Source organism: Mustela putorius, unplaced genomic scaffold, assembly GCF_011764305.1.
Source record: "Mustela putorius furo isolate JIRA1106 unplaced genomic scaffold, ASM1176430v1.1 tig00004007_pilon_pilon_pilon, whole genome shotgun sequence".
NCBI classification, from domain to species: Eukaryota; Metazoa; Chordata; class Mammalia; order Carnivora; family Mustelidae; genus Mustela; species Mustela putorius.
The window spans coordinates 2088055-2112017 of record NW_025422145.1 but is presented as its reverse complement, the minus strand read 5'-3'; the positions used below and the strand labels follow the sequence as shown (position 1 = coordinate 2112017).

Sequence of the window (23963 nt, the reverse complement as noted above, 5' to 3'; positions counted from 1 at the left end):
GAGAGGAGAAAGAAGGACAGAGATGAAAATGTCAAGCGACAGGCAGGCTCTTAGGAGAACTTGCGAACGGCCACCCCGGGGTCCAAAAGGCAGAGAGTGTGGGTGAAGTAGCATTCTCGACACCCTGAACCTCAGAGTGTAGCAGCGCGGGGTGCTCCTGGCCCCCACTTCCCCTCCACTCTGCACCGTGCAGCCAAGCCCCTCGACCATCCCACTTGTGCAGTGCACAGTCCAGCCTGCCGTCCACTCCCTAACCATCCCTCACAAGCCTGCTGGGATGGCTCGTTGCCTTGTTCCACTGCAATCCTTCTCATGGTGCCCAGGACTCCATGCGATGCCCCTGCTCTCTGTCCTTCCTGATCTCAGCTCAGCCTCTGTGGGGGTAGCCACGCTGCCCGCCTCCCTCTCCTGCCACTGACCATGCTGTCTCTCCCCACGGGCCTTTGCATATGCTGTTCCTCTGCACGAGACACTTGCCCCTCCCTGTCTGCCCAGTCAACTCCTTACTCAACCCGGAGATCTTCTATCTTAGCCCAAGAAATGGTCCCTTGACCTCCTTAAGTAGAGTATTAATCAGCTCTGGAGGCCTTTAAACTTGTTCTCTTACAGTTCTGGAGTCTGAAAGTCCAAGATAAGGGTGCCGGTTGGCTGGATGCTGGCGAGAGCCCTCTTCCCGACCACCACTAACTCCAGATTGAGGACACAGTCTGGATCGTAGCAAGCTGGTGTGTTAGGAAAAGGGGAGGACCCCCCAGCGGAATTAGAAACAGAAGCAGGGCTTTGGTGGCATTATACTCGGCTGCGGCTCCATGGAAAGGGTAGCTGGGCAAGGGCAGTGCGAAAAGGAGAGAGGAGAGCTAGAATTTAGTCACTCGCGTGTCATTATCAAGGTGATAGTAATACGGCCGCCCTTCAGTTTTCTTCCTCTCCCAGAAGAGGTCTGGGGAACACTGATGTGTTAGTTGTCTCTCTTCTCTTCAGGGGCGTCTGCCCCTCATAAGCCGTGGCGCTCAGTGGCACATGCGTTCCTCTGTTGCCCACTCCCAGGACGGTGCCTGCCTGGCATGTCGCAGGTCCTGAGTATCAAACCACCCCATGGAGAACGCTGCATTGTTTTATGCTTGTGAAGTCTCTGCATCAGGAATTCGAGAAGAACACTAGAAGGCTGGGGGCAGGAGCCCCCAGGGGGCGCAGTGGGTTAAGCGTCTGACTCGTGGTTTCAGCTCAGATCATGGTCTCAGGGTTGTGTGATCGAGGCCCACATCGGTCTCTGTGCTGGGCACAGAGTCTGCTTTGGATTCTCTTTTCCTCTCCCTGGGCCTTCCCCCTTCTAAATGAAATAAATCCTTTAATAAAGAAGACAGGTGTCAGGAGGGACGAAGTTGCCCCGGGTTCAGCATCGCTGCTCGGTGTCGGGCACTTTCCTGAGTGATTCCGTAGATTCTTCCCTTCAAGGTGGGAGTCATATTTGCCCTCATTTTACTGATGAGCAGCCAGCATGTTGGAGAGGTGATAAAACTCGCCCGGCCTCGCAGTCACAGTGAGTGAAGAGCTATGGTTTGAACCCAGATCTCGAATTTCAGAGCCAAACTTCTTTCCAGTTGCCATCCTGCCTTTGCAGAGTGTATGCCCACATCGCCAAGAAGGAAGGAGGCCATCTCGTCCGAGAATCTCCTGCCTCCCAATGAGACAAGGGGTTCTCAAGCCACCATCGTACTGGTCCCCTAGGAGACATAGGGAAAGGCCAAGGGGAAGAAGGGGCGGTTGGGGACACTATGTTAAATGTCGTGTAATCCGTGGGACAGCCTGACGCAACAGAGAATGGTCTTTCCTCAAAGCCCAGTAGTCCTTGTTGAGGAACACTATGCTTAAGAAGGGGGAAAATAAGTGAAATATTCATCCGTATTGAAACCCATCTAGAAGGTTGCTCAGGTACAGTAAGATCGAGCCCCACATTGGGCTTCCTGCTTGGCGGGAAGCCTGCTTCTCCTTCTCCCATTCCCCCTGCTTGTGTTCCTTCTCACTGTGTCTCTCTGTCAAATAAATAAAATCTTAAAAAAAAAAAAGAATTTGGGGGTGCGGAGCACAAACAGACGTACCATAGTGGAGGTAAAAAGTCCACTAAAAGTTCATTTTAGAGGCTGACAAAGGGAGATTTGAATCTCGGTTTCGCCGTGTATCACTGGCTAGCCTGGTCAAGTAACCGCTCAGAGCCTTGACTTCCTTATCTGTAAAATAGGCATCATCAGGGTATCTCTCCCAAATACCTGCTATAAGTAGTAGCTGTTACCATCACAGCTCTTTCCTCCTGACGCATGGGGAAAAGAAACAGCAGCAGGATGGACAAGAGCTTGCGGGACAAAGCATAGCGTTTTCACAGACAATGTGTAACAGGCGAAGTGACTGGGACCCCATGAATTACAGTGAAATGTACCATACGCCATCAATATCTGTCCCACCGGTTTCCATTTATTGAGCAGTACATCATTAGAATATCCCAGGGCTCTCGACAATAAAATCAATAAGACGGTTCAGCCATGGGCTGTGGTTTAATAACTCCAGACTTGAATGGAGGGGAAAAAAAAAATCAGTGAGCAGGAACATTTCCTGAGTGCTTGGTCGGGGGTGGAGGGAGACATTTTCTCAGAGTAGGAGCGAAATAATGGTGAGTTGGCCTTCGGTCTCTAGCAGAGCAGGAGGCTGGGGGGATCTAAGGTGGCATCCGGAGATGGGGCTGGGTAGAACGACACGTGGAGAGACATGGTTTTGTAAGGGTGGTTGAAAAGAAGGTATGCAAAATGGGGTTCTCAACCCTGATTGCACATCAGATTCCCTGGGGAGCTTTAAAAAAATTGCCAATACTGGCACCCACCAAAGTCAGGAAAGTAGAATATCTTGGGGGAGGAGCCAAAGCATGGGTTGGGTTGGGTTGGGCTGGGCTTTTTTAAGATGCTCCGGTGATTCTAATGCACGGCCAGGGTTAAGAATCACTAGCCTAGACTGGTGGTCTTCAAACGTTAACTGGCATCAATCATCCTGAGAGCTGGTTCAGTGATAGGCAGGTAGCTGGTCCCCACCCCCAGAGTTGCAGTCAGAAGGGGGACTGACATTTTCATTCCCACCAAGTTCTCAGGTATTATTAATGCTGCTGAGCAGAGACCAGATTTTGAGAACTTGTGTTCTAGAGGAGTGCTGCTCAATGGACGGTGATTTTGTCCCCTTCTCCCAGAAGATGTTTGTCAAGGAACGGACATAATTTGGGGAGGGTGCTGCTGGCATCTAGTCGGTAGACCCCGGGGATAAGACCGGACATCCTACAGTGCACTGGGTGGCCCTCACCTCCCACCACAGGTGATTGGGCCCCAAATATCACTTATGCCAAGGTTGAGAAACCCCTTTAGGTCCAGTGGGAGCCCCAGTGGAGTTAGGAAAGCTGGGGTTCGTGCCATGCAACGTCTGGACATGGAACACGGTATTTTTTTTTTTAAGATATTTTTTATTTATTTGACAGAGAGAGAGAGAGAGAGAGAGAGAGAGATCACAAGTAGGCAGAGAGAGAGGGAGAAACAGGCTCCCTGCTGAGCAGAGAGCCCAATGCGGGGCTCAGTCCCAGGACCCTGAGATCATGACCTGAGCCAAAGGCAGAGGCTTTAACCCACTGAGCCACCCAGGTGCCCCGGAACACGGTATTTGAAATCAGATCCACTTGAACCCTAATCTCCTCTCCACCTCCTGGCTCTGTGACCTTGGGCAACTTCCCTATCCTCTCTGATCCCAGGACAATTTTCCGTGAATGGGGATGATTTCCATGAGCAGCATTTCTCTGAGAGGTAAAAGCCTATGAAAGAACCTCATGAATGTTAAGTGCTCCACAAATTGGGGTGAAAATCGGAAGGATAGTGTTTCTCGGTGGGCTCCGGCTCTCTCTCCTCAGCAGGAAGGTGGTCCCTCCGAGAGCCTACCCTAGAATCCTACTGATGAAACCTCCTGGTTTCCTAAAGCCAGGAAAGCCCACCTTGGAGAAGGGACCTGTGAGTCCTTCATGACGTATGGGGCTGCTCAGGCATCAGTCTGTACCTGGCCTTCCGCTTCCCTCGTTTGTTTAACAGACTCGGCACGTCACAGGCAGGAAGTGAGCTTATGCAGTCCAATTAACATTCCTCAAGCTTCCTCACACCTCTCCCGTCTCCATGATTTTGCCATATCCACATCCCCCCTGCCCTGTTATTCTCATATCGTTTTCATTGCAAGAGACTCACTTTCATTTTTACTTAAGTCAGTTTTATTTTCAGAACCATTTTGCATCCCTGCCTTCAGTGGAAATCACGCTCTCACTTGCCGTAAAGAGGCCCCAGCCACACAGATGGGTCCGGCGGTGCTCAGCGCTAGCTGGTTGCCCCTGCCGCCTGCCGAAGACCCCAGTCCTGTGGGCCTGTCCCTCCTTGTTGGCACAGGAAGTTTAGGAAGGGACAAGATGTGCTGCCCAGGAAGTGGCTGCGATGACTTCCTGGCTTCCTGGGTGGGCTCATCGGAGGGCTAGGGGAGAACTAGAAAGGGAATCATGGTTCCCCCTGATACTCAGGGCCATTCAACATCCTGTCCCTTGGGGAACTCTGACGCCATGTTTAGGGACCCCTAACTCTAAAAGTTTTCCAGGTTCGGTCCCGGACACTACTTCTCAGACCTGTAAATTGTTACAAGTTTCAGTGCACGGCCGGGGCGGGGGGGCTCCAGAGTCAGCCGGCATGGGTTCACTGCCTGGCTCTTGGTGCTGTCAGGCTCCATGATCTTGCTTTGCCTGCGTTACAGCTTTTAGACCTTACAGCATCCCTCAGAGGAGATGCCTCTTCTGCAGATGGGGAAACTGAGGCACAAGAGTGGCTAGTTGGCCTGTGAGGAAATGGTGGATTCAGGATACAGTCCCAGGCCGAGTCCGTACATGGGATGGCTGAGTGAGGAGAGCCAGATGGGTCCCTCAGCAATAGAGGGAGGGCGGGAGGGGGCAGAGGGAAGGAAGGGGTGTTAACGTATGATCCAGCAATTCCTCCTCTGGGGCTGAACCGCAAGAGCATGGAAGACAGGTCTCAAAGACATGTGGACACCTGTGTCCTTAGCAACGTTATTCCCAGGAGCTGAATGGTGGGAGCCGCCGGCTGTCCACCAGTGGACCAGTGGAGAAAGGAGAATGTGGTCTGTCCTTACAGCAGATCCTTCCTCAACCCAGAATGAAATGAAATCCTGCCACATGCTCCGACGCATATGAACTCTAGAAATGTGATGGTAAGTGAAGAAGCCAGTCAGAAAAGAACAACCCTCCGATTCCACATGTGTGAAATCTCCACAGCGGTCCCATTCATAGAGGCCGAGGGACCAGTGGTTGTCTGGGAGCTGGGGGGAAGAGGGAATGGGAGTTGTGGTTTAACGGGAAGGATTCCAGTTGTGCAAGGTGGAGAGTTCTGATGGTGGGTCACACAGCAGTGCGGACGTGCTCACCACTACTGAGCTGTGCACTTACCGGTGGTTAAGATGCTAAATGTTAGGTGCATTTTGGCACAATTTTATACCGTTTTATTCAAAAAGCTGGTTCACTGGATGAGTGGAAACAGTCCAGTTCAGTGGCTCAGACCCACGTCTTCGTGTGGGCCTCTCGGGCCCCAAACCTGGGCGGAGCTGTCGGATTTAATCCATCCGTCAGAACTCATTCCTTCCCCAAGGCCTGCCCGCTGAGCATGCTCTGGGCCAGGCCAGGGCGGAGGGGTGGTGATGATGTCCCAGAAAACACGAGACCTGCCTTCGTCCGGGGGTGCTGACAGCTGTCCAACACCCAGGTGACGTGATGTATGTACACAACTGCGAGAGAGGAGGGAATCCTGCCCCGCGGGCCTTCGGGGGTGGACCTCGAGAGCGTAAGGCTAAGTGGGGTGAGCCAGACCGCAAAAGACAAATCCTGCGTGGTCTCACTCGGATGCAGAATCGGAAAAAAGGGAGGGAGGGAGGAAAGGAGCCAAACTCCTAGAAACAGAGTAGAAACGTGGCTGCCGGAGTCTGGGGGATGGAAGAAATCGGGAGCCCTGGGTAAAAGGGCGCACACCACCAGGTAGGAGATGGACTAGCTCTGAGGGGCTCGTGTGCATCATGGTGGCTGTGCTTGAGAACACCGTGTTGTATGATTGAAATTTTTTTTTTAAAGGTTTTATTTATTTATTTGACAGAGAGAGATCACAAGTAGGCAGAGAGGCAGGCAGAGAGAGAGAGAGGAGGAAGCAGGCTCCCTGCTGAGCAGAGAGCCCGATGCGGGACTCGATCCCAGGACCCCGAGATCATGACCTGAGCCGAAGGCAGCGGCTTAACCCACTGAGCCACCCAGGCGCCCCATATGATTGAAATTTGCGGAGAGTAGACCTTACATGTTCACACGCACACACAGAAGATAAATATAACACGTGTGATGTGATGGTGTGTTAAACAACTAGATGGATTGGGGATCCTGTCATGGTGTATATCAAGTCTCTATGATGTACACTTAAAGTATCTCAAAATTTTATATGTCAGTTGTATCTTAAGCTGAAGAGAGACAAGGGGCGGGAGGGAGAGGGGAGAGGAGGAAATCGGGGAAGCCAAGCTGGCTCTCAGAGGACGGCCTTCCATGCTGACGCTCTGAAGGTTAGAATCCCAGACTGGAGACTTCGTCTCCCTCACCTGTAGCATAACACACAGGTTTGGAGCCCGGCAGACCTGAGTGTTCGTCTTTTTTCTGGCACTCTGTGGAGAAGGTGACTTCTCAACACTCCCTCAGTATCCCCTTGGCCTCAGCAGAGGATCGGATTACATTCTTGGTACCTGCTTCCTTAGACCTTGGGAAAATTAAATGATGAGGCCATGAATGGATAGTGCTGAGGACATAGTAAGTGTTCAGTTTACCTAGACATCGTTGTCGTTCTGTAAGGGTCAGAGGGATCAAGGAAGGGAAAGGACTTGCCCAGAGGTCCATGACTGGTTCACAGCGGAAGCAGGATTTGAAGCCAGACTTGTCCTTTGGGCACTTGCCACCATACTGTGCCACCTTTCTAAGCCCACTGAGAACAGGACTTCTTTCTGGGCAGTGGGCATCTCTTAAGTTCTTTTTTTTTTTTGTTTTTTAAGATTGTATTTATTTGAGAGAGCGAGAAAAGGAGAGCAAGCAGGGGCAGGGGCAGAGGGACTAGCAGATCCTCATCGACTGAGGAGCCTGACGCAGGGCTCCATCCCAGGTTGGGGGATCATGAGCTGAGCCAAAGGCAGACGCTTAACCGACTGAGCCACCCAGGCGGCCCTCTCCCAAGTTCTCATCATGAAACCTCTGCATAGGAATTTCCCAGTGGGAAAAGGCACTTCCGCCCAAATGTGACAAGGAACCTAGAACATGTCAAGGTTTCTCCTCCCAGTGCCATGAGTGCCACTTCCGTGCAACGTGCCTGCCTCCAGGGTGAAGCCATGTGCCACCCGCAGTCCACAGTCATGAGTCACCGCACAGCCCAGCGGGGTCGAGAGTGGATTGCTCACTCCTCTTTAGGGCTTTTGGGTACTTTTTTTTATCCTATTGTGGTAAGAACACTTAACACGAGATCTCCCCTCTCAACACATCTTCAAGCGCACAATCCTGTGACTAAGGGTTCAGTGTTGTACGGCGTGTCTCTGGAGCTGACTCGTCCTGCTTGCCTGGAACTTCAGGCCCGTTTTTAGTAATCCCCACCACCCGCAGCCTCGGGCCGCCCCGTCCTACTCACTGATGCTATGCAGGTGCCTACTGTAGATGCCTCTCTCAGGGGCACTCATGCAGTGTTTCCCTTTCCACGAAGGGTGTATTTCACCTTGCGTCATGTCCTCAGCATCCATCCTGATGGGAATGCAAGGTGGTGTGGTCACTCTGGAAAACAGAATGGAGGCGCCCCCCAAAATTAAAAGTAGAACAAGTATAATCAACCCTGCTTGAGAGAGGAAGAACCGTTGGTCAGAGAGGAACCATGTCCTCCCGAAGTCCCCCCACCTCCAGGAAGAAGCAGAGCAGAATGACAGGCTGACCATAGCCCGTGGCTTCCCGGGCAGTAGGAAGCTGGTCACGCCCCAGCTGGGAGCCTCCCGACCTAAGCCCCATGTGCACACAGCCCTGCCTCCGCTTCTGTCCCTTCCCAGTGCCACCAACCCTCTGACTGGGAAGCAAGTCAGAAAGCTGCTCCCCTCACAGCAGGCAGGAGAGGCTCTTTCAGAGTATAAATAGCATTGACGGCTTTGTTGGTGGAATAACTGTTCTGGCCAAGTGACTTCTTACAATTTGTTTTTTGTTGGTTGGTTTGGGTTTTGGCTTTTTTTTTTTTTTTTTTTTTAGCAGTGTCATAGATTTTTTGTGCTTATGTTTACTGTTTTTTAAATTGAGATGCAGTTGACATATAACATACTAATTTCAGGTGTATGATGTAAGGATTTGACAGTTGTAGACACTGCAAAAGGACGATTGCCATAAATAGTTACCTCCCATCACGGTTGTTACTAACTGTCCGAGGCCCCAGCTATGGAGCAGAGCTCTGTTTCTGGATGTTTATTTGTAAGCAGTGTGTGCACAGCCTTGGGACCCTGAGTGGTCTTGGGATTGAGCCTGGACCTGGGCCCATTAGCTAAACAGAGCTTGGTGCTGATCCCTGTGAAGGAACAGCATCGTCGAAATGGTGACACCAACACCGACCGTTATCGAGAGTTCACTGCATGCCAGACACCGTGTTTGGTGCTGGGCACAGAAGTCCCTGTGACACAGAGGCTGTGATTATAACATACCCACTTTACAGACAGGAAGACTGGGGCTCGGGGCACTTGCATGGCTTGTCTGAGGTCTGTCTGACCAGAGGGCCCTGCACCGTGTTTTCCCCTCCCAGATGGTCTTCCTGCAAGGTCACTAACAGTGTCACAGCATCTGTACAACACAGTGACCCTTGCAAGGTAGCTGCTTCTCCAGCCTCTCTCTGGAGCCCGAGGTTACAGAATCCTTATCTGACCCAAGACCATAATGAGATATACAGAGTTTGGGCAACAGGCCGAACATGGCCCAGGTAGGAACTGGCGGAGCGCTCCACGATTTTCTCTGCTTGGCCTTCGCACCTGCATCGCAGAAGTCTCCTTGACATTCTCCCCCACAGACTGGCTTTTTAACACTGGTCTGAAGTCCGCTTCTCTTGCTGTCCCTCATCACTCTGATTCTCCCACTTATTTTCTGTTTTGTGCCACGGGCATCCAATGGGATGGTGAATTCATAGGGTTTTTTTAGGAGCTGGGCAGTGTTTGGGTCTCTGTGAAGACCCACGTCGCTCTAACCACATGTCACCGTGAGCTGTGTTGCAGCTGAAAGTCAACAGGCATGCTGCTTCTAGAGGCAGGTTTTGCTCTTTTTTGTAATGGCGACAGTTTACTGAGCATCATGGCAGTGAGGGGGCTCAGTGTCCCAGACGTGCCGCCTCCCATGTGGGATTTCTCTGGGCTTCAGCTTCGTTAGTCATATAACAGGAGGACAGGAACGCTTCTCTCAGGGTTTTAGTTAGAAGTAAAAATGTGTGTGTGTGTGTATACATATATATATAAAATCATAGAAAATGCATAATGTGTAAGAGCACTCGATAAACAGTTGATATTAGAATTATCAGTAAGCATCACCTTTGTTCTGTTTCGTTGTAAAATGAAAACCAAATGCAGATCATGCAGAAAGGTATAAATAAGAAAGGAAAACTGTCATGTCGCCGTATGAACCTCTGTTAATATGTGGAAGCATGTCTTATAAATTATTAGGGATTACATATTAGAAATTGTCTTTTGCTGGGTATATTATAGGCAATGTTCTGTATCAATATGTATTAATAAGACCTTTTAGGGCAATTCCTGTTTTGGACCATTATAAACACTGTTGAGGTCGAGGCCTCAGGACCTTTGCACTTGCTATGCCAGCTGCCCAGAATCCTCCTCATCCCTGATAATGACATGGCTCACTCCCTCATTTTATTCAAAGCTTGTTTGCATATGCCCACATCAGTGTCCCCTGGCCACCGTAGTTAAATAAACCTCTTCCGTTAATGTGCCTTTGTTCCCTTTTTCATGGCCTGTGTCATGATTAGCATCTGTATTTTCTGTTTGCTTACTTATTTTATTGGCTCTCTACCACTAAACTAAGGAGCACGCAGGGAAGGACTCTGTTGAATCCACTAATATGGCAAGAACTGTGCCTGGCACCTTTGAGACACCAAATGGGGTGCCTGGGTGGCTCAGTGGGTTAAGCTTCTGCCTTCAGCTCAGGTCATGATCTCAGGGTCCTGGGATTGAGCCCTGCATTGGGCTCTGTGCTCAGCGGGGAGCCTGCTTCCTCCTCTCTCTCTGCCTGCCTCTCTGCCTACTTGTGATCTCTCTCTCTCTTGCTGTCAAATAATTAAATAAAATCTCTCTAAAAAAAAAAAAAGACAACAAATAAACGAATAAATGAATGAAAGTGTATTTTGTACGTAGAGACTGACATGCTTTCTTCTCCTTCCCTTAGGATAGATTCTTGGGGGTGGAGTTACTGGGTCAAGGGCCATGCATATTTAAAATCATAATTCTTGCTGTCACATCACTGCTGGTAAAGTTGTGGCCATTTCCAGCCTTGCCAGCAGCATAGGAGAGAACATTTGCCCAGTTCCTGCTTGTGCTGGCCATCTCACCGCAGTCCGCTGAAGACCCCCTCCTGGTAGAGGAGGCTTTTCTAGACCACAGCCTCAGCAGTGGGGCCGGGCTGTGGAGGGGGCCGCCGCATGGGGCGTCTCCATCCTGTCTGTGGCATGGCTTCTGGTCATCTCCAGCTCCCCACCCCCGTGTCAGAGCAGCTTGCTGGAATGGTCATTACAGAAGCCAGGGGTGTGCAGCAAAAATAGGAAAGTGGTTGTTGGCAGCAGGCAAAGGGCATCGTGTGAACCTCAGCCCTCTTGAATAGCACCCCTGCCCTGTGCCGCCATGTGGGGACAGAACTCTCTCATTCCCTCTCTTGTTGTTCAGCAAAATGCATTGAGGTCCTACTGTGTGCCAGAATGTACGAATGCATGTTACAGTTGTTTCTGGAGCCAGCCTAAGGGTGTCCTGCCAGCTGAATCCCTGGGCTCATGACGGCGCAGAACCTTAGGTGAGGGAGCAGCAGGTTTGGGAAGGACCAAGGGCCATAGAAAAGGCCTGGAGGCATTTTTGCCTTTTGAGCTTCTGGGGGTTTCATTTGCCTTTGTTTTTAAGTGTGGCTGCCGTGGTGTGGGGTTCAGTGGATCCGACTTTTCCATGGTGGCTCCCCCCTTTCCTCATTTTCTCCCTGCCTGTATACAAGCATCTGATCACTTGCATTTGTCTCTCTTTGTACCTGTGTGTGTGTCTCTGTCCTTCTCAGTGTTTCTGGGTAGGTCTCTCTATATGGTTCTCTCTACCCAGGTGGGGGTCAGGGGGAGGTCCTGCTGCCTGTGGGTCTCCCTCTGTTTTTCTCAAGGTGTGAGCGTGGCCTGTCTGCAACCCCGCTCCCTCTCTGGGTCTGTCTCTGTCTCTATTTCTGTCTGTCCCCTCTGCCCCTCTCCCTCATTCCCCCTCCGTGTGAGTCTCCTTTCTTCAGGTATTTTGGTTCTTTCCCACCCACCCTTATCCTCAAAATAGCTGTACTCCAGAAGAGCTCTGGGTTTTTGTTCTCTCTTCTATCTGCTACTCCCCAGACCAGCTGTCTGACCCAGGGACGGCTTTCAATCTGGAGACTCAGTTGCTGGAATGATAGCGCCTGATTTCCTGGTGCTCAGCTCCTTTCTTCAGAAGGAAAGCATCCACGTCGGTGTCTGTCTGTGAATCTGCTCTTCATTCTAAAACCCTAAAGAAAGTTACAAAAAGGGGCACCTGGGTGGCTCCGTTGGTTAAGCATCTGCCTTCAGCTCAGGCCGTGATCTCAGGGTCCTGCTCAGCGGGGAGCCTGCTTCTCCCTTTGCCTTTCCTCGCCCCGCTGCTCATGCTCTTCCTGTCAAATAAATAAAATCTTTTTTTTTTTTTTTTAAGAAAGTTACAAAAGGTTCTTTCCACCTCAGCACACAGCACCCTACGGTCTTCATGCCAGCCTTCCCCATCTCCCTGCTCTGATTCCCAGGAGGGCAGAGGGAGGTAGCTGGACTGGGTTTGGGCTTCCACTCCTTGCTTCTCTCCGCATTCCCTGTGCGACCCTGGGGAAACATGGGGACCTCTCTGAGCCTTGGAGCCTTACAGTGCATCCCTCCCGAAGCTAAATTCCAGCTCCGCACCTGCCGCGCAGCACAATGCTGGTGCGCAAGGCCCTCACATGACATCAGCTCCTCTGGACCAGGGCAGCCAGAAGGCATTCCTTCATTCAGTCATTCAGCAACCTGGCAACAGACATCTACGGCTGACTCCAAAGGCCCCATCAGCCCCAGTCACTAAGAACTCCAGGTCATTGTTACCCCGAGAACTTGGGCAGGGATGAGCAGTGTTACCTGAGGGCCAGCAGGAGCCTCTCCAGAGTGAAATTCCTCTAAGATACTGTGTCGTGGGCCACATTTAGTTTAGGCCTTTGAAAAATCACCCAGTGACATCCAGATGCAAAAAAGTGGCACTAAGTACCCGTTATTTTTAAACAATCCTCTTTTGTCTGATAAAGAGTTTCCAAAGGAGGCAAGGAGAGGCCGCTGCCAGCATGGTAAAGATCTGTGTGCTGCCTTTGAGCTACAGTCATGGGAAGGAGAGAAATAAGCTTTTCTTATACCTTATTTTTTATTTTAGATTCTCGCATTCCGTAGTCTGTTTCACGATCCTCTTGTGAAAACAGGCTCCCATCCCGCATGTCTTTGTCCTCCAGCCTTTGTCCAGGGCTGGCGTGTGGGAGGGTTTAAGGATGCAGGATGGGGTGAGTGGGTCAGTAGGTGGTTGGTTGAGTGGATGGATGGATGGTCAGATGGACGGACGGAAGGATGGATGGATAAAGTTGCAGGAGTGTTTAAAGCTACATGATTACCCCAGGCGTGCCCCTCTCATATAGTCACCAAGAAAGCCCAGTGTATTTGTGATGGGTTTGGAGAAGAGGAGAGGGCAGAGGATAGCCCTATCTGATTGCTGCCCAGGCTGTCCTCAACCAGAGCCAAGATGATAATTACCCCAGGTTTGCAGCTACTGATTGAACAGCCAAGGAGCCTAAAGATGCTGGGATCCGTCTGGAGCACTTGAAGAGAGGTGCTCAGGAGCTTTGGGCCAAACTTGCTGAGATCGCCTCTGTCCCTGCAGGCAGATTGCTCGCTTCTTTCTCGCCCTCCAAGGGCAACCTGAACACGCTTTGGTCCTAAAACAACTGATCGTTGTCTTCTGTTTTTCCTTAGTTGGCTGAGAGCTCCTCAAAGGAAAGGATTCCCCACCCCCCCTAATTTTCTTTTTCTAGTACCTAGCACGGTACTTGGCGCGTAGTATAGGCTAAGTTAATATTGCATGGATCCATGAGTTGATAGATGGTCGGAAGAGTGGGGGCATGGATGATTTGCTTTGAGGATGATGGGTAAGCAGATGGATGGATGGTTTTAAAGATGATGAGTGGATGGGTGGAACGGATGAATGGATGGGTGGTTTTCTGGATGATAAGCCATTGAAGGTGCTGTGCTGGATGGGGAGCTGAATGGTTTGCTGGTTGGGTGGTTGGATTTGGATGGACGGCTGGATGAAAAGAGTGATCTTCTTGGCCACCTCGAGTCAGCCTCCCACATGGTAGAGGAGCCCTCTGTGCAGTACCTGTGATAGCCTTCGAATGCATTGCCTACCTCCCTGCAATGGTGAATTCACAGGGTATTTCATGAACAAGCAGAATTATTATCAACTTTTCCAAAGTCTAGGCATGGTAATGTAGTGTGTGTTAGCGTTTCAGGGGATCGGCTCTGGAAAGAGACCTGGGTTTGAATCACAGCTGAACCAGTTACAGCAGTGTGACCTTGAACAAACAAATCCCTTGGCCTCTCCAGGCTATGTTTTCCTCATTAGCAAAATGGGACTAATAGCACTTTCCCACAGGACGGGAGAGAGGATTGAGTGAAATGATGGATAGCAAGCGCTGGTCAGTGCTCAGTAAAATGCACTGTGATTGTTATGGTACCAAACCAGAATGTACTCTTCCTATAACTTCTTTCTTCATCAAGAACCAGAGGTATGCCAGATACTGTTACAGACTTGTGTGTTTGATGACCAAGAAGGCTGAGACAGCCCCTCTTCGCATGGAGCTGATATTCCAGTGGGGTGTTCAAACAGTTAACAAGTGAGCAGGTACACAGTTTCAGATGGTGTTAATGCTATGCAGAAAGTCAAGCTAAGGTGAGGTAGAAGAGAGTGATGTGGCTGATGGGGGCAGGTGGCCTTTTGTTGAGCTGTGAACTGATGACGGGCAGATGCAGCCATGCAAAGATCTAGGGAGCTAGAAGAGTCAGGGAGAAGGTCCTGAGGCAGAAACAGACTTGCTCAAGGGAAAGAAAGAAGGCCAGGTCCAGGGTGGAGAGTAGGGCGATCGGGGTACAGAGGCCTTCCCGAGCCAGGGCACGCAGGCCACAGAGGCTGTGCCTTGTGATTTGGACACTAGCCATGTTAGTTTCATCCTGTCCTCTGGAACAGCCTAGAAGGAGCCTTGTTCATTTGGCATCCGTTCAGCTTTCCAGTGACACTGACAGGCTCCTGATCTCCTGACCTGGAGGCTAAACACTCCCTGTTTTCCAAATTGACACCCAGGGCACCTGCAGCTGTGACCCTGACGACATTCTGGGTCTCATAAACCTAGAACCCAGAAGAAACTGGGTTTGACCTAAAGGAAATCAGGCTGAAGAGAGGCAGGAGAGCTCTAGTCAAAACTGTAATGAACTAAGCCATTGATAAGCTCTGTCCCCCTGGAAACCCTGCCCTGGGAGTATTGGCAAGGGCAAGGAGGAGAAAAGGAGTCTTTAAGGCTACTTAGAGAATAAAAGACATCTGGAACCAGGGGGATGCAGGTGGGTCTGATACAAGATCTGGGTGTTCAAAGAAAACTGCGCGATGATGGTGGCTGATGTCCAGCTAGGCTGATGGAGTAAGTCACATAGTGCTGTTGCATAGGGTCCCGTCACTGCATTGCTTCCTCTGTGTTCTCTTTCCTCTCAGGTGTTCTTTCTCCATGTGGGGTTAAAACGTCCCTTAGAATCTTCCAGTTTTGTGTATACCAGAAAGGGAACCTCTCTAACCTAGTTGTTCCAACAAAAGCCTAGAATTCTGTGTTCTGGGCTAATTAGCTTGGGTAGGTCACTCATCCACCTCTGAACCATACAGGCTGTTGCTAGGGAGATGCTGTGTTCAGACTGGCCAGGCCTTGAGCTCTGGGACCTTCTCTGTCACTGATAATGGAGGGAGACCCTCCCCATCCATAGACTCTGAAAACAGAGGAGGGAATGATGCCCTCCAAAATACTGCATGATAATGGTTTCATTGTGCCAGATGAGTAAGCTCTAGAGATCTTCTGTACAACCTCGTGCTTCTAATCAACAGTACTGTACTGTGAACTTAAAAATAAGAGGGCAGGTGTCATCTTATCTGTTCTTTCCACAATGTTTACCAAAAAGGATGCTGTTCAGAGGAGAAGGGAAAGTGGATTCTGGGCAGGCAAAACCAGTTCCTGTGTCTTCTGTTTCCTAGCTCAGAATTAACTGCTCCTTCCCCTTCAGAGATACCTCTCATTTCCTCTTGCCTTGTTCGATGATTTAATACAAGTCTTTGTGTCTCCATCAGCTTTTAGAGCTCCTTGGAGGTGGGAACCTCAGAGCACCTCAGAGACCCCCATGCATGCACCAGGACAGTGTAAGGGTCCAGGACAAGCTTGCCTGGGCTGCCTGAGGTTTTAGGGCCCCATATGACCATGACCGTGCCCTTCAGATAGTCCCCAAGATGAAGCATCAGAGAAGCTCCCCATCCACTTCCCTGCAAAGAACCTGGGAGGCTCACCCCACCCCGTGGTCTCTCGGGTCTTCCCCCAGGCAAAGCCAACAAGAACGTGCAGTGGGACGAGGACTCGGTGGAATATATGCTCGCCAACCCAGTCCGAATCGCCTTCGTGCTGGTGGTCCACGGCCGCGCCTCTCGGCAGCTGCAGCGCATGTTCAAGGCCATTTACCACAAAGACCACTTCTACTACATCCACGTGGACAAGGTGAGGACCCCCGCCCGCCCCCTGCCCCACGCCCCCGGTTGTCACTTGCTGGCTTTCTCCACCGGTCTGTCAGCTCCTCTCCAGGCCAGCTCCCTTTCAGGCAAGACTCGTAGGTTGATCAGCAGCTTCTCCTCGGAGCCCCTCCAGGAGACTCTGTGTGTGTGTGTGTGCGCGCGCGCGCGCACGTGTGTGTGTACATGCATGCATGTAAGCACATGTGTGCGTGCATTTGCATGTTATTTTCAAAGTTCCCATCTGTGACTTTAGACTTTCTCCATAAAACTTTTCTTCACTGCCCCACTGGTCCGTGCACTTCCGGCCACTTTGGGAGGCTGGCCATCCCAGAGGTGGGCACATGTTTCCCATGAAGGGCCAGGTGGTAAATATATTAGGCTCTGCAGGCATATGCTCCTGCCACAGGGACTCTGCTCTTCATTGGAGTGGGAAAGCAGCCTTGAGAAATGCACGTGTCTGTGTGGCTGTGTTCCAACAAAACTTTATTTACAAAACCCCGCAGCAGGCTTTCCGACCCCTGTGCTGTCTTGGCGGGGAGGTTTTTGTTGGTCTGCTGACCCCTTCATCAAAAAAGCATAAGAGAACGGTTGATCACAGCAGGCCTGTGAGAGGGGCCGGTGGAGGAATCCTGCCCCTCGAAATACTCATCAGGTTTAGACACAGTCACACTTCCTAGCTGCTCATCCTCAGACCACATGTGTCAGTCTTTAAAAATGCAGAGTCCTGGGGCACCTGGGTGGCTCAGTGGGTTAAAGCCTCTGCCTTCAGCTCAGGTCATGATCCCAGGGTCCTGGGATCGAGCCCCGCATCGGGCTCTCTGCTCGGCAGGGAGCCTGCTTCCCCCTTCCCCTCTCTTTCTGCCTGCCTCTTTGCCTACTTGTGATCTCTGTCTATCAAATAAATAAATAAAATCTTTTAGAAAATGCAGAGTCCTGGGCACCAGCCCACGCCTTGTGAGCGCTTAGCTCAGAGGTGGGGCCTGGGAGTCAGCATTTCAAGTAACTGAAGGAAATTTTAAAAAAATAATAAGGTTTTGAAGGCCACCATAGAAAGGACACTCCCAGCTGGAACCAGTTCCTTGGCCAAGTCCACGCTGTTCAGAAGCCATGTCACCTAAACGGGAAGGGAGACAGAGGGGGTGAGGGGCACGTCCGCCCGTGTTCTGGGCCGCTGAATGTCCCTTCTTCTCTCCCCGGGGGAAAGCGCTCGAATTACTTGCATCGGCAAGTGCTGCAGTTCGCCGGACAGTACGGCAACGTTCGTGTCACGCCCTGGAGGATGGCCACCATCTGGGGGGGCGCCAGCCTCCTGTCCACGTACCTGCAGAGCATGCGGGACCTTCTGGAGATGACCGACTGGCCCTGGGACTTCTTCATCAACCTCAGCGCCGCCGACTACCCCATCAGGTAAGGTGGCCTTGCTCTCGCTGGAGGCCGGGGCGCAGGTGCTTTGTGCCCCAGTGACGCACCGCAGAGGCCTGGCCTGTGAGCTCCTTCTGCCGGGGATCCGAGTCGGACCCAGCTGCATTCGTGGGTACATGCAGGAGCCAGAAAGACCCATCCTCAGCTAGAGTTTCCATTCAAGTTGGCATGGGGGGAAAACAAACAAAATTAGTAAAATGGCACATGAGAAAAATAAAGCAGAAGAAACCAGCCGGGAGAGTTAACAATTTTAGCAGGAGCGGCTGGGTAAGTCCTTCCTGAGAAGAACAGGAGGAGGAGGAGCGAGTGTCTGGGACCCGGAGCGTGGCCCTAGGCCAAGGGAACAGCAGCTGTGGGGTCCTGAGATGGGGCTGTGCTTGCTCTGCTGGGGGAGCAAGGGGCCTCAGGGTGGCTGGAACAGAGCAGGTGACGGATGGAGTAGTAGGAGGTCGGAGGGAATTCTGGGGCAGGATCAGGTTGCTTCTAGAATGTGGGTGCCGTGGGCGTGTTTGATTCGGGGCAGGACCGGGTCTGACTCTGGTGTCGGAAAGGGGAGCAGCAGGTCTGTTGTGACGGCGCAGCAGTCATGGACACGCATGTTTGGGCTGTTTGAGGCTCACTCTGCGTGTGTGCATGTTTGGTGGCTATAACTTGTCCCAACCGAAAGGCTTGCCCATGTTTTAAGATTGGGAGGTTTCACGTGAAACGATAAAATGGGGAACTGCTCTCCAACACCAGCCCCGGGCGCTCCTGTGGGCCCTTGGCCACAACCGTGTGGCACTTCCCCACCAGCCGGCAGCCCCGAAGCCCCAAGAAACTCCGATGCCACCAGGAAGGTCCGTCCCTTTGCACAAACACTGATCTGCTCTTGAGAATCGGCCATAAGCAGAGGAAACCCTTCTAAAGATGTCATGAGGTTAAAAAAAAAAAAAGGGGGGAAGAAAATGAGCTTTATTTCCTGCCAGAAGGCCACTCTTTGCTTGACTGTGTCTTCCATCCTGATTCATGGTGGGGCTAAAAAGAAGAGGATGGGGAGCAAAGGGCGGGGCCTGCCTTCCTCTGATGGCGCCAGGGCAGGGGGCGGGGCCTGCCTTCCTCTGATGGCGCCAGCATTCCTGCAACAGCCAGATGAAGGCGTCTTAAAAAAGAATTATATTTTTTATTTTTTTAAATCAGGGCGATTTCCAAGCAGGCACTGGAATGCCAACCACAGTCTAATGAACCCCCACGTGCACATCACCTAGTTTCAGCTCGAATCAGGTCGTAGCCAAGTGCCGATAGAGCTGTACCCTCCCCCGCTTCCCCATCGAAGTGCTTCCCAGACACCATGTCATATCTGTAAGAGTTTTAGTATGCATCCCTTTTAAGCTAACATCCACGTGACTGTCACACTTAAAATACTGACCGTCGTTCCTGGTGCCATCCGTTACGGAGACCATACATCCCCAGGAGTTGGGGGTTGAACCAAATAAACTCCAGGCAGAGAGGGATATTCACTGTTCAAAGCTAGAAACAGTCTCTGTCTCCTTCACAGTGCAATCCTGGTGCCCTCCTTGGCTTGGTGGCATCTCATTGTCTGCTGGGAAGCCATGGGCCCTGGAGAGGACCTGGGGATGTCACAGTCAGGTCAGTTTCGGCAGGGTCCACCTGGCAACCTGAGAAAGATGATGGTTGTTAGAAAGATCCCTGTTTTTCTTTTGTTCAGAGGAGAGCAAGGGTAAGCAGATTATGAAACAGGGCTGGCAGATCTTAACTTACTTACTTCCTTATTCACTTGTTCGGGTGCCCATTCCATAAACATGTGGTCAGGGACTCCTGTGCTAGGTACTACCTGGACATTTAGTGAGCAAATGCGCCCCAACCTTACCTGATGGTGCATGTCCCCTAGTTGGGAGAGTAAAATTAAAGGTGCCATGTGAAGAGTTAAAGAGCTAGAAAATGAGGGGGTAGGGTGGGGGGGACAGGGTCAGGCAGTCAGAAAGGCCTCTGAATGTGCCAAGTTTGGACTTGAGAACTGAAGGCTAAGAAGCGATTGTCAGGCAGATGAGAAAGAGCTCCTTCTCGACTAGAATTTCCCCACCTGAACACTCCTGACATTAGTAGCCTGAATGAGTCTTTGTTGTGGGGACCATCCCGGGCATGGCAGGACGTGTAGAAGCAGCCCCTGGCCTCGGTCCACTAGATCTGCTCATGCTGAACCCCAACTTGGGACAACCACAGTTAGCCCCAGACATTGCCCAGTGTCCCCAAGGGCAGAATTACATCTGGTTGAGAACCTTTCCTGAGGGAGAGAACAGTCTGGACAAGACATGGGTCAGAGATGACCTTGCTGCATTTGAGATCTTTTAAAATGGAGGGAGTATAGTAAAAGAATGAGAGGCGAGTGCAGAGAAGCAAGTGAGGATGTTCCCCCTCTGTCTTCCAAGAAAGGACTGAGTTCAAAGTCATCCCCAAATGTTGAGCATAACAGCTAATAAGGCAGCCACTTCGTTCAACCCTCAAAGCAAACTTGTTTTATAGAAGGGCAACCTGGGACCCAAGGTCATGTAAGAAATATGTGGCAGAGTGGACATGAGAACCAGTTCTCTGCTGTTCCAAGGCTGGTGTTCTTTCTGCTTGAAGTTGGCCCTTGGGGAAGTTAGCCAGAGCTAGAGTGGCAAGATGGCCCCAGGGTATGTAGAGAGCACCACGGGAGCCAGTCCCGCCCCTCACATGGGACCACTTGGCAGCAGGGAAGGTCCTTGGAGGTAGGAAGGTCACTTGTGGTCCCGAGTCTGCTCATTGATCCTGTAGACCCCTGGTGGAGACCCCAGAGGTCACCTCATCCTTGGTCAAGGGGTGGTACTCTGCCAGAGACCTCTGGAGGTCAGGTGGGCATTCCTGTGCTCACGAGGCTGCCCCCTAGGGGCCCTGTGTTGACCTGCCACAACCATGGCCTCAACCAGCTCAGCCGGGCCAGGGTATTGGGATCTCTAGCATTACAGCCTCCAGGAGGGTGGGTGATGAGAAGCCCAGCAGATGGCTTAGGGCTCGAGTCTGAGTTCTGCCACCTCACTAGCCATATGACCATCTGCGAGGAAATTCAGTCTTTGTGAAACCAGGATCCGATCACAGAACCTAGCAGAGGATCGGGCACTTACCAAGTACTCGGTAAATGTCAACTGCTCATTCCTGAGCGGCATCCAAGGCTGAAACTCCTGTATGTCCGAGGGGCCTGGGAATCCTTTGCTAGACCACGTGCCAAACTGATTTTGGGTTTCAGAGAAGAGAGTTCTGGAATTTTTTGCTTTCTTAGCTTCAGTGCTCCAGGTCCCTCTGTGCCTCGGTCCGTCTGTCCTTCCTCCCTCCGCCCCGCTGCCGTCATTTCTGTGCTCCCCCCGTTCTTCTGCCCGCTTCACTCTGCCAGCCTCATGGCCAGAGGCACTTCACGCCTCGAGCCCTGCTGGTTCCTCCTGCTTTTGTTTCTGTGAAGTCGCCCCACGCAAAAGCATATGAATTTTGCAGATGAATGATTTTATCCTGGGCAACTCTGATAGGCTTTCACTTCCCATCTGCTGCTCCATCTGTAGCTTCCAGAACCACTACTCCCATCCCGAGAAGGATGAGCACACTTAGGAGCCTCCTCAAAGGGGCAGGCGTGCCCATCAGAAGTTTCTCAGAGGCTCTGAAAACAGAGGGGCTTTCCAAGGGCAGAGCCCACCCAACGTGGCTGCTCTGGGCTGTTGTAGATTCGACCCTACCTCTCTGTGTCCCCCTGCCCAGCTCGAACTGGGGAGCCAGACTCTTCCCCTCTCTAGCCATAAGGACTCACTGATCTCGACTGGCCCCCAGCCTTGTAGGCCCTGGACACTGAGAGCCTGGTCACAGGTTCTGAGCCATCACCCTGGCTGTGGGGACAAGGTGCACGGCATTCTGCACCCCAATTTGTACACCTGAGAAGGGGACCTAGTTAGTACCTACTTCACAGGAACGTTAGGAAGCGTCAATGAAATATTGAATATCCAGGGCTTCAGCACCATGCCTGACACATAGAAAGTGCTGGATAAATACCGGCTGTTGATATTCTAGCGGTGGAATCCTGTGGGCCTCAACCAAGCTGCTGACTTCTCTCCCTTTCCTCACAGAGAGACTAGCAAAATATTACCTGAACTCCCATCTCTCTCGAAAGTGGGAAAAGCAAAGTGGGATGATGAAAACTGAGTATCTCAAGAAAAACAGGCTAGAACCAACCTGTTTGTGAATGAGAAGCATGGTCCTGTGTTTGGAATATGCAGGCTACGTGTGTGTAAAGAATCCTTCCTTCTCTGCTGTGACATGGCGCCGGGGCCCACATGGGCTCCGGCTGGAGTTGGTTATGCCTCCAGGGCATGGACAAAATGAGATGTTTGCAAACACTGAGACTCTGCCTGGTCTTGAGTCATCAAAGGACGTGGTGGGTCTGTTGAGTGTATCCTGCTTACTAAGGCAGGAAGCTACACTGGGTGACTTTTCGTTAGTTGGGCTGCAAGGGACCACCACATTTCACACTGTTACTTGGTTTGGGCTCGTAGTATAACAGACGCCACACCGGTCATCCTTCACTAGGCCCTCTGTCCTGGGTCGCATCAGATGCACACGGGAGGAGAGCTGAGCGTATCTATGGCCCCTTGGGGGGCCTCACATTCTCTCTGGTGTGCACGCGTATGCACGTGCGTATATGTGGCAGGGGAAAGAGTGTTGACATTTTTCAAGCTAAATCTGGGGTCTACTGTCTTGCCTCTTGGGGATCCACTGCCCTAAGGTCTAATCCAATGGGGCCCACTCTGGAGACATTTCAGTGACCCTTGTCCGTAGACCCAGACTTCTTTCCTAAGCCACTAGCAGAGCCCCAGGCCAGGAGCATAAGAACCTCTCTGGGGTGCCTCAGCAGGAAACGTCAGCTCATAAAGACAGGAAGCAGGTGTCCGGGCTTCTCAACTGTCCTAAATACAATGTTTCCATAACACTAATGGAGCAAAACTTCCGTCCGGGTCCAGCAGACATTCCCTGCACACTTTCTGTGTCCAGTCCTCTGCTGGAACCTTTTACATGTATTTTGTCTTAATCCTCATCCCTCAAAACATACCTTCCACCGTGTAAGAAAATATGAGGAGGTTAATATTAAAACAGAACCTCTGGTCAGTGTTGTGGAAGTCAGACCCTTGGTTATGTTTAGCACACATCCTGGTCAGCCTGGGGTAGGAAGTTAAATTAATCAGTACCGATGCCCAGGCCTCTGTGTATAGTTGCTTCCTTTTCAGTCCTTGAGTCTGCCCAGTGATCCCCCCCCCCGATTTTATTTATTTGAAAGAAAGAGTGTGTAAGTGAGAGAGAGCGAGAACAAGAGCAGAGGGGGGTGCTGGAGGGAGAAGTAGGCTCCCCACTAGACACCCAACTGACCGAGCCACCCAGGTGCCCCCCGCCCAGAGACTTTTGACTGGGTCAAAGAATTCCTGTTGGTAACAGCGATTCACAACCACAGCAAATGCAAACACAGCAGTTAGTACATCCCAGGCATAATTCTAAGAGCCTAACGTAGTCCTGACAGCAGCTCTATGAAGTATACATATTTAGTATCCCCATTTTTCAGATGAAAACACTGAGGCACAAGGATGTTAAGATATTTGACTACAAGGATACAGCCAGTAAGTGGCAAAACCAGGAGTTGTTTTTTTTTTTTTTTAATTGAGGCAATATCGACCTAATATAGATTGAACCACTTTAAAGTGTTCAATCCAGTGGCATTTAGGGCATTGATGGTCCAGTTCTAGAACATTTGTATCATCCCAGGAGGAGGCTCCGTACTTCGTAAGCAGTCCATCTCTCCCCATCCACCACGTCCCCCACCCAGACCCTGTGAACCAGTAATTTGCTTCTGTGGATTTGCCTTTTCCGGATATTTTGTACAAGTGGAGTCATACACTAGGGGACATTTTGTGACGGGCTTCCTTCACTTAACGTGCTCTGTCGGTCATCCGCATTACACTCTATATCAGCACCTCGTTGCTTTTTATGACTGGTGAGCTGTCCATTGTGTGGACACACCACCATTTCTCTGTTCATCAGCTGATGGAGCTGGGATTCTGGGGAGCTCCCTGCAAGCCGTGTCTGTCAGCTTGGATCGTGCTGTGTGCTGAGAACAGAGGACCTCATCTGGTTCAAGAAGCTGGGGCTCTGTCCTTGAGAGTCTGCACAGCCCTTGGTAGTCAAGGACTCTTGCTGACTGAGCCCTGGGGATGCTGGGATCAGGCTGATGGGATGTAGCCCTGTCCACAGAGCTCGGTGACCTGTCC

The 23963-nt window shown here is 51.2% G+C and overlaps 1 protein-coding gene across 3 annotated transcripts in view; it reads left to right on the top strand.

The window, feature by feature from the left end:
- The window catches only part of XYLT1 (xylosyltransferase 1), a 299030-nt gene that overhangs the window by 206768 nt on the left and 68299 nt on the right, over positions 1 to 23963 (top strand). For all 3 annotated transcript variants that reach the window (XM_004750961.2, XM_045071917.1, XM_045071918.1), the window contains 2 exons: positions 16044 to 16216; positions 17435 to 17637. In XM_004750961.2, coding sequence (XP_004751018.2) covers positions 16044 to 16216; positions 17435 to 17637 — 376 coding nt within the window. The remainder of the gene's footprint in view (positions 1 to 16043; positions 16217 to 17434; positions 17638 to 23963) is intronic.